At 32.6% G+C, this 11091-nt stretch overlaps 1 protein-coding gene across 1 annotated transcript; it reads right to left on the bottom strand.

Annotated features, from left to right (window-relative positions):
* Positions 1-554: 554 nt before the first annotated feature.
* Positions 555-6471, bottom strand: LOC112720598 (uncharacterized). Its single transcript, XM_025771589.3, has 8 exons — positions 5836-6471; positions 4764-4973; positions 4407-4660; positions 3693-3963; positions 3514-3597; positions 1626-3436; positions 1175-1495; positions 555-1060 (listed from the first exon to the last, which is right to left on the bottom strand). Exons 1-7 carry the CDS (start codon positions 6040-6042, stop codon positions 1219-1221), a joined length of 3114 nt encoding a protein of 1037 aa, XP_025627374.1. The 5' UTR covers positions 6043-6471; the 3' UTR covers positions 555-1060; positions 1175-1218.
* Positions 6472-11091: the final 4620 nt, after the last annotated feature.

Below are 11091 nucleotides of genomic sequence, written 5' to 3'. Positions count from 1 at the left end.
CAAAATAAGTAATAAGACCTAAAAACGTAAATAACCTATAAATTACCTATTTCAGTAAATAAAAGAAATAAATTTTTATTTTAAAAAACACAAATTCTTATATTGAATAATGAATAGTTTTATTTTACATGAGAATTCACTTTTACTCATATATGTAGTTATGTACTATTTTGTCATTTAACAAGGATGAAACATTTAAAATTTTGTAAACACTCATATTACCATGAATCAGTTAAGTTGGATTACTTTGAAATCTAAATTACCAATAATGTGACTTAGCTAAAACAAAATAAAGCTATGGGTTGTTTTATCTGATCCAACACTACGAATAATCTAAATATACCTTTTTCATCATTTCCCTACGTTGAATTTGTCATGAATGCTAGCTAGTATGCTACAGATCAGGATATGAGATTCATGAGACCATGATAAGCAAATTAGAATTTCTTATTGAATAAAGAATTAAAAAGTTTAGTATGAATTTAGTATCGATTACTAAAATTTACTTCAAAGTTAGAATTAAAATTTTAAGACAATAACAAAATTGACGCAAATTAAATGTCAATACTTTTAAATTTTATACATAATATAGGAGAATTATTTCGAGGCGGATGGACTAATTTCAGGGGCTCCAAAAGACAGAATACCAAAAAATTTAAGTTCTTTTAACTCGAAGCTAATCGATAAAATCAAACACTAGACCTGCATGGTCCCAAAACGACAAACCAAACCACCCCCGAAATGATAAAGCTTATATTTGGGAAAAGCTAAAGGATGTCCCTTCACCCTTGAGCCGTTTCTAAGTTCTAACTATTCAACTTTTTCTTCTCTCTCTCTCTCATGGACTGAGTTCATAAAACATCCCCATTTACGAACTATCAACATAGTTTCTACACACAACAGCACCCTTCAAAGTTCTCTCTACACAAAGCTCCAAACATCTTCAGTTTCCTGTATTGAATGAGAAGAATAAATCCCATCAATATACCTCACAAACTCCTAATATATTTACTAATGTATTATCCACACTATGCCATCCCTCTTCACAATCAAACACAACCTGAAAAAATTTGTAACAGGTGATAATAAGAAAGAGGGAAAAAAAGAAAAGGCACTATAAACTGAAAAGATCTATCCTGCAGAAAAAGCAAAAGCCCATGTTGGGAAAACTTACTGTCAAGTAAATAGTTAACACTGCTCAGAAAATTATATCCCTTTTTATTCCATATTTCCCAATGCACTGGAATCATGAAGTAAAATATCTTCTTGTATAGTTTTGGAATTTGATTGATCAATTATTTCGTCATGATTAAATTGATCTGCTCTGGGATTCTGCAAATTATCCCCAGGCTCCTCATTAGGGTTGATCAGAACATCGACTTTCTCAGAAGCCACTTGTGACACATGAATGACCTTATCTACCATTACCACACGAGTTTCTTCAGTGGTCCCTTGGGTTTGATTTGATGATGTACCCACAGACTGGGTCGAGACACTGAAAGCGAAAACAATAAACACACTTCATGTAACTATATGAACCTAACTTCGACAGAAGATTATCAAGTAAACATGTATATAGAAAATAAATAAATAAATATAAATGATTCAAGGTAATGATTTTGTACCAGTCAGAAGGACTTTTGATTGTCGTCTCTTCTGCTCTTGGTCTCTTATTCTGTCCCAGACCTACAAACGAATCACCAGCTTTATTGTTCATGTTGGAACTTCCCCTTTTCCGACGTGCAACAAGACGCTCATCTGAAAATAAAGCAGCTTTTCCATTCACATCTTTAGTTTCAGATTCAATGGCACTTGCTCTGCTGGCATCTTCAACCCGAGAAGGAACTTCGACTATTACTTTTGGTTCTCCAAAAGAAAATCCTGTTTGTTGGCTACGGCTAGATTTACGAGGTGGGTTGTCATTTTCAACATGCCGCTGTCCGCTGCTAACATTACCATTACTGGTACCAGATATGAGGTGCGTACCCTCATTTGCCATAATGGACTTGTCTGAAGTTCTGGAAAACCTTTGTGTGCAGGCTTTAATCAACGAGAGAATAGGGCCAGGAGAAGCAGGTGATTTCTTCACAAGTGAAGTAACTAATTCATTTCTGGTCTTATCAACATTCTGCTGAAGAATCATCTGCTTCAAGTTTTTCCTTGCAGATATTTTCTGCCGGTTAGATTCCATGTCGGAATTAAGCAATTTAACAACAGCAATGTCTTCGGAGACAACTTTCAAATCCTCTAGCTTCTTCAATTCTTCCATATGAGCACTGATTTCAATCCTATCAGCATGCAACAATTCTCTCTGCTTCTGGAGCTTATCCCTTTGAGCCTCTAGTTCCTTAATGCAGTTAGTTAACTCAGCCCATTCCTTGTTTCTCTGGTCTCGATCCAGATTTATCTCTGCACGCTCATTCTGAAGCCTTTCCATCTCAAAGGAAACCTGTTCCAACTCTTTTACAGCTTTTTCCTTAAGAACATTAATATATTGGAGTTCCCTATTCTTTTCTTCCTCAAAAGCCATTTCTCTTTCTTTCAAATAACTTTCCACTTCTTCGCGCCTCTTCTCAATTAGGTTATTCAGCTCCCTCTTTTGCATCTCAATGTCCCGCAAAAAATCTGCTCGCTCCTGCTGCATCTTGGTAAACCACTCAGAATGTTCAAGTGCCATCTTGTTCAAGAATCTTTCCCGCTCACTTGCAAGTGATGCCAAGTCCTGGGAGTACTGATTCCGCATATTTTCTTTTTCTTCTCTTAGCTTGTCACGCTCATTCTTAATGAAAGTGGAAACAGCCTTCCTCTCCTCTGCAACAAATTCGGCTTCCTTCTGCAACTCGTCTTTCTTTTCATCAAGAAGCTCCCACTCAGCTTCAAACTTTGCCTTCTCAGCTTTAAGCTTATCTGCTTCGGCCAAAAGCTCCAATTTCTGGGATCTTACAAGGTCAATCTCTTCCTTCAGTTTCATTTCAAAAATTGACAGGTCACCTGTTTCACTTTTCATGGCCTCAAATAACTCCTTTGCATTATCAACTTGTCTTCCTTTATCCTCCAAAGATGCCAAAGACTTCTGCAGATCTTGTTTTGTTTGTTCAATTTCATGTTTCTCCTTTTGCAAAAGGGTTTTATTTGATTCAAATTCCTTCTCAGCAGCTCTCAAGCTTTTATCTTTTTCTTCAAGAGTACTTGACAGATCTTCCAGTTCCTTCTCCTTATCACTCAGTGACCTTGACCGAACATCCAAATCATGCTCCCTTTCCAAGATTTGGTCCTCCCTTTGTTTAAGATCAACCTCCTTCAATTCCCAAGCTCTTCTCTTCCTCTCGATTTCATTTTGAACCAATTTCCGGTGCATTTGTAGCTCAGTTTCCAACTCATGTTTTCTTGTTTTCAATGCAGCTTCCTGACCAGCTATAGCTTTCTGAATTTCATCCTACATTTTCAATCAAGCTAAATTAATGTACAGAAAAAACTTAGAATTTTAAAGTAAATAAATGTGAGAGAACATACACATTCTCTACTATCAAGTTTTCCTTGAAATTCAACCAACTCTTGCTCTTTCTTGTTCAGCTCGGTTTCCCGTTTAGCAAGTACCTATATTTACAGAATGCAAATCCAAACATGAATAACAGAAAGATAGTATATAGTTCATATTAATTTCATCTAGACCAAGAATTTCAGAGACAAACCTCTTCTCTTTGTCTTAGAGTGGCATCCATCAGTTTTAGATTGGTTTTCTCATCATGAAGGGCTTCAAGTTCCTTCTCAAACTCCTTTTTTGTATCCTCTAATTCTCTTTGAAGACGATCTAGTTCCTGAGACCTACTAAAAAGGTGATCCTCTCTCTCATTGAGCAACGTTTGTGATTGAAGTAGCCTTTCCTGTTCTTGCTGTAAAACCTTCTGCCTTTCAGAAAGGGATTGCCTCTCAAGTATGATCTCCTTGTCCTTTTCATCACAACTGAAACACACACGCGCACACACACACACACACACACACACACAGATCATCATACTTTTTAAACAATCAAATTTTAACAACATATGAAATTTAACATTGACTGTGAGTTGCACCATTCATGATCTGATTATTGTCAGCATTCCAATCCAAAAATTGAGTAAATCTTTTATGTAAAAGAAGATTTCAACCCAAAGGAATAACAAATTTCATTAATCAATCTTGCTTCTAGGATTTTCACAGTCTCCTGTATACAGGATTTGTGTATTAAAAAAGAAAGGTTAGGTATCCTCCTAAACAAGCCTTTCTAGACAACACAGGTAGGTATGTTGCATAATCTATTCATACAAGCTTCCAATAACAAGGGAATTAGCAAATCAATATACCATAATTAAAATGACTCTGGGATAAAAGGAAAAATGCAAATTATATAGAAAATAACATACTCTGACTTGAAAGTAATGATTTGCCGCCTTAGGTTATCTTCCCGTGCTTCAACATCACGAAGCTTCCTTTCTGCAACACCAGTAAATCGGTTAGCCTCTGCTTGCAAAGACTCAGCCGAACGCATCATCGCCTCAGCCTCCGTAAATTTTTTCTGAGCTTCATCTATCAACTGGTGTGCTTCCGCAATTTTACTCTCAGCTGCAACCTTGGTTTCAGCACATTCAGTACGCATCTCATGTAACGCCTTCTCAAGCTACCAAAATCAATAAAACATAACCCTCTAGACGTTAGAATAACATTTGGGCAGAACAAACTTTTTCTTATGTTGGGAGAGAGAAAGTATTGAACAAGCTTACACTTGCTATGCATGCTTCTTTGACACCTACTGTCTTCTTCAAACTTTCTTCGCGTTGTCTTGCTTCAGTTAAAGCAGATTTAGTCATGGCTGAATCATGTTTATGCATTAACTCAGAAGACTCAGCCAAGGTCTTAACTTGCTCATACTTGGAAGCCAATTCCCTTCTCTCCATTATGAGAAGGCCCATGTGATGCTGGTGATCATATATCTACATCAAAGTTGCAGGTTAGATAAAAAGTAAAAGTAAGAAATGAATAATGAGTTTTCTAGGCAATTATATAAGGCCTCAAACCATACATTTCTCACTGAAACGAAATACATCAAACATCATTCAGAGTTTTCACTTGAAAATGCAATTCAATAGATAATTAAGTGAGGGGCAGAAGTTGATTTGGTGTAAGCAGTAACAAAACTATTCAACTCAGAGCTCTGTGATCTAACTTCCTAGAACTCTTAGGCTGAGAAGCTAAAAATTCAAATTTGAACCGCTTTAGTTACATGGTCCCTATATCAAAATCCAAACTTTAGAATGTGCAATCCAAACTTCAAAGCATTCTATAAAAAGACATATGGCCATTAATCCTCAGGTTCCAAAATCCCACTAATAATCCAAAAAACTACATTTTTTTTAAACAACCATAACATCAACATTTCAAGTTATTTAGCTATTTACCAATATAGAACATGGCAAAGCATCAACCCATTAAGGTTATAGTTGACAAGCAACACCGGCAACATGAAAAGAATTGACAAGATGCCATATCAAGTGGCATTTATCTTCTGGAATCAAAGTACGTCTTAAAGGAAAACACAGTGATCTAAGCCCTCTCAAAATATCATTAATGAACATACACCCAAATATAAAAACCATGAAAACAAGGCCGTTTTCATCCCTATTATCTTAAACCGGAAACAATTTAACCCAATATATTCATACAATTATGACTCTGCTCAATGTAACCAAGAAATGCAAACTCGGTTGTCCAAAATCCCTAAGAAACCCACGATTTCTTACTACCTAAAATCAAACTAATGGAAAAAAAGAAATTGTAATGAAGAATTTTAAGAACCTCAGCTTCGAGCTTGGCGATGTAAGCAACAAGGGCAGCTTTGTCTTTCTGCTTAATCGATTCCTCATCAAATCCAGATTCCTTGAGACGTTTCCAAATCTCTTCATCACTGAGAGGGCTTCTCAAAACCCTAGAACCCGGCGTTATGGATAAGTGCTTGGTAGAATTAGTGGGAGTAGCCATTGACAGAGGCGTCGAAACCTCCATCTCCTACACTCAGTATTCGAATCTCTTATCTGCTTCTTTGAAACGCTAGTCTGTGTTTTTAATCTGCTTTTGGGCTTTGGTGGGTGGGACAGTGTTGAGGAATTGAAAGTTAGAAGAAACGCACTTTACTTCCTGACTCGTTACTCGGTACACTCTGTATTTGGGCTGGTCTCTATTCTTTTCCACTCTGGAAGTGTTGGCGACGCCTTGTCAAACGACGTCGTTTTACTTGACCTTCATTCAAGTGTTGTAGGCGCGTTTTTTACTGTACGAAGCTTGGATAGGATAGATAGGATTGTAGAGAGATACTCGGTTAGACGTTGGAATCTTGGAATTAAATTAAATTTTGTAAAAAAAAGGCAAAAACAAAATCAATTCCTTGTGATTTTCCTTTCTCTTGCTTCAGGGGATAAACATAAACGTCTCTCCATTTATTGTTTGGGAGCCACTTGTATAAAGATGTTAAAATTATCTTTCTTTTTAAGATATTTTTTAAAAATTAAAATTTAATACATATAAATATATAGTTAATTAAATTATGTTATTTTTATTAAAATTAGACTAACAAATCAGTTTAACCAAAATATTAATATTTGAACTGGTATAAATTAATATTTTTTATAAAAATAACTACAAGATTTCTTTTATAAAAAATTATTAAAATATTCCTATTATATATACTAGCGGCTGAACAAGCAGTTAGTGTCTGTTGAGCCGCTTTTTTATTGTTTTTAAAAAATTAATTTTATTTTTCTGTTAATATATTATTTATTTTTTAAATTTATTTGATAAGTATTTTTTATTTTAATATTAATGTAATCTTATTTATATCATATTTTGTTGAAATTAAAATTACTGTAAAAAATCTTTAAAATGTTAAATTATAAAAACACATGATAAAGAAGTAATATAAAATTGTCCTAATTTAAAGTTTTAGATAATATATGAAGTGAAATATTGGATAGAGTAGATTTTTATTTTCAATTATGCTTAAATATATAAAGAGTATTTTCAGAATGATAATACCTCTATTGTATTTCTTTAAAAACTTTGAAGGTTGTCTATTAATTTATAATATTTTTAATTTAATTTTTTCATCTGCTTTTTTATTGAATTAAAAAATTATTTTTATATTTTTATTTTTAAAATAATAAATTTAATATAAATAATTAAAAATAAAATATTTTAAATTATTTAATATACGTAAAAAATATAAAATAATTAAATTTAAATTGAAAAAAGTAAGAAAAAATTATATTATTATGTATAATAAAATTAAGATAAAAATTTACTAACATTGTTTACAAATTAGTTATTTATATATTAAATTTATTTATTTTTTTCAATCTTATTTAATTTAAAATAAATTTAAAAATTTATATTTAAAATATTTTTTATCTTTATGCATAATTTTAATAGATAAAAAATTATTTCTTTAATCTTATATTAAATATCTTTAATTATTTTTAATTTTATTATTTTTTTAAAATTATTAATTTTTATTTTGATTATATCCATTTTTTTAATCTTTCTTTTTACAATGTATAATAACTATTATTGTCTTATCGTCACTTTGCCTTGTTTTATTTTCTTTCCTTGTTTTCTTTTTTTATTAACCCCAATCGTAATCAATTACCACCATACCATTATGATATCTCTCATTTTTGTTTATCACTTTGATTCATAACTATCCATTGTGTTAACTTTTGAGTTGTTAAAATTTTGCTAAAAGGATTATTTTCTTATTTGATTTAGATATCTAGATGTACAACTATTATATAGATATTTATTTTTCATACTTTATCATTTTAAGAAAATATTTAAGATATCAAGCATTCAAAAATTTTGTATAGAATAAATAAATAAAAATAAAAAAATCTATAAGTTATTTAATTTTTTTAATATATAGAATAATATAATTTAAATTAATTTAGGTATAATACTAAAATCATTAAGTTGTTATTATGTGTAACAATGAAGATAAAAATTTATAAATATTTATAAATTTATTTATTTCTCAATTTTATTTAATCTAAAGTAGATATAAAAATTTATATTTAAATCATTCTTTTCTTTCGCATAATTTTAATGGCTAAAAAACCTTTATTTCTAATAATTTTATATTCAACATTTTAAATTATCTTTAGTTTTATTATTCTTTTAAAATTTTTAATTTTTGTTTTCATTATTCTTTTTTCTTATCATTATCTATCTACATATTTATCGTTGGCTCACCGCCACTCTTATATTAGCTTGTTCTCTCTTCTTCTCCTTCTACCTTCTTTTCAATCGCAATTAGTTATGACCATATATTAATTCGTAATTATTACACTCAAAAGTGAATACTACTTTAAAAATAAAGTAAAAAAAAAGTCTTATAACACTTGTGTGAATCATTTACACTCCTATAAATATAACGAAGGAGTAAACTTAATTTTTAGGGATAAGTACGATTTTGGTCCCTTAAGTTTAGTGCCAGAATCGAATTCGTCCCTCTTGTTATTTTGCCATTAAAGTCGTCCTTAATGTTTTTTTCGTATTAAAATCGTCCTTTTTATTTTTTTTGGACAAAAATGCCCTTCCCCGTCTTCCCTTCCCAGCACCCCTACGTCCCCACCCCCACCACCACCCCACCCCCACACCCCCACCACCACCCTGCGTCCTCTTTCCCCCCACCACCACCACCACACTGCATCGTCCTCCCCGCCTCCCCTCCCCCTCCCCCTCCCCCTCTTCCCTTCCCCCACTCCCACCCCGCGTCACCCCCTCCCCCTCTTCCCTTCCCAGCACCCCCACTCCCACCCCGCGTCACCCCCCTCCCTGTCTTCCCTTCCCAGCACCCCATCCCACCCCACGTCACCCCCCTCCCCGCTCTTCCCTTCCCCTCCACCCCCACCACCACCACCACCACCACAGCAAACAACAAACAGAGATAAATTAACAAACTTCTTCCATCAACAGCAAACAACAATTCAGAAATCAAGAAATTACCAACAACTCAAAACCAACAACAATTCAACAAATCAAAGATTCAACAAATCAAGAAGCAGAAGACGAAACAGAAAGAAATCGAAGCAAGAAGCAGAGGCGGCGAGCAGTAGTGGCGAGGCGGCGATCAGCAGCGGAGCGCAAGCGACGACGACGAGGAGGTCACGGCGGCGACCTCCCTGTTCCCCCCTTCTTTCCACCTCCACCCCCCGGTAGCGTGGTGAGGACGACGGCGGCAGCGCGGCGAGGACGCGGTGGTGATGAACGCGCGGCGGCTCCAAGCCCGTGACCCCTCTCACTGGGTCTGACGGCGGCTCCAAACGGTGCGATGGTGGCGGCGACTGAAGCACAAACGGCGGCGACAAGGTCTGACAGCAGTAATGCGAGCAGCAGCGAGCTGCTCCCTCCCCGGCGCCAGCCCCCTCCCCCCTTCCCCTCCCCTCCCCTCCCCCTCCCCTGCACCTTTGTAACCCCCCCCCACCCACGCGTTTTCTTCCCCCCTTCCCCAAACACCTGTTTTGTTTTTTTTTTTAATTTTATTTTTATTATTAAAATAGGAATAGGGGTAGTTTAGGAATAAAACAAAAAAATTTATTAAAAAGGACGATTTTAATACGAAAAAAAACATTAAGGACGACTTTAATGGCAAAATAACAAGAGGGACGAATTCAATTCTGGCACTAAGCTTAAGGGACCAAAATCGTACTTACCCCTAATTTTTACTTTTATGAGTATTTTTTTTATTATTTAATGCACACAAAGTCATATATTTTCATTTATGATAAAGGTTAAAAATTAAAGTTAAATGATATTAGTATTTTTTTTATTTAATAAAATTAAAATAAAGTACAAAAATAAAGATAAAAATTAAAAAAATAAATAGTTCTAAAAAAGGATAATATCAAATTTTATGTCACTATATATGAGAACGATGATTTATTTTATTATATTTATTTTTATACCAAATAATTAAAAAATTAAATTTTATGTTCATTTTTGTTACTTATTTTACTTATCTATAATTGTTTTAATTAGATTTTATATTTATTGAGTCATCTTTTTTCCTAACAAAAAAATAGTTATGAAGTCATTTTTATGTTTTTATAGGAGGACATTCATTATATCATAATTTTAATAATTAATGTAAATTTTAAAAATTGAATAAATTAATATTTATTTTGGTTACACTCAAGAGTGAATGATATGTATTCTTATAGTCAAGAAATACATATGGGCTTTTTTGGGTGAGCTTCTAAGAAAAGATCTTTTTTCGAGTTATCTTTTTTTAAAAGATCTTATGGAAAAGTAAAAGTAATTTTATGTTTGGTATCTCATGCAAAAAGATCATTTTATCTATCAAGTATGTTTGGGTATAATAATGTAAAAGTATTTTTTTATTTATTTATTACATGAAAAACATCTTTTTTTAAGGGAAAAAGATCTTTTAAAAAAAGATGTAAATTATAGCTTCTCAAAAAAGATGTTTTTTTATTTTTCTAGTGCTTTTAATTTTACTACTAGAAATTTGCCAAACACGCTAAAAAATAAAAAAATATTTTTTATTGAAAAAAGATCTTTTTTTATTAAAATAATGGCACCCAAACAAACACATAGACTTAACTTCTTCTATAATAAGTAAGTTTTTCAATAATTTAATTTATAAAAAAAGTCTCATCTTTTTATTTATCCTACAAATTAAAAATTAAAATTAATATTCATAGTTTTGATTAACAGAATTAAAATAAAATATAAAAATAAACCTTAAATAAAAATAAAAATACAAAATTTTAAATCCTAAAATATAAAATAGTTGAAAGATAAAAAATTACTTAAATATAATTTTTTAAGCCACTCCGTGAACTTAGATGAATAAATATTACATGCAAAATGAATCATAATATATTGACACAAAAATTATTGTGTATAAATTTTTAAAAAAATAATAAACCTCTCTCATTAATAACAATATTGGAACTTAAATTTGAACGCTAATCAATATTATATATTGTGTAGATACGTAAAGTATATTAAAAGGGTACGCTAATAATTTGAAGAGAAAAA

The sequence above is a fragment of the Arachis hypogaea genome, chromosome 11, assembly GCF_003086295.3.
Source record: "Arachis hypogaea cultivar Tifrunner chromosome 11, arahy.Tifrunner.gnm2.J5K5, whole genome shotgun sequence".
In the NCBI taxonomy this organism is placed as follows: domain Eukaryota; kingdom Viridiplantae; phylum Streptophyta; class Magnoliopsida; order Fabales; family Fabaceae; genus Arachis; species Arachis hypogaea.
This window is presented reverse-complemented; position numbering and strand designations above follow the sequence as displayed.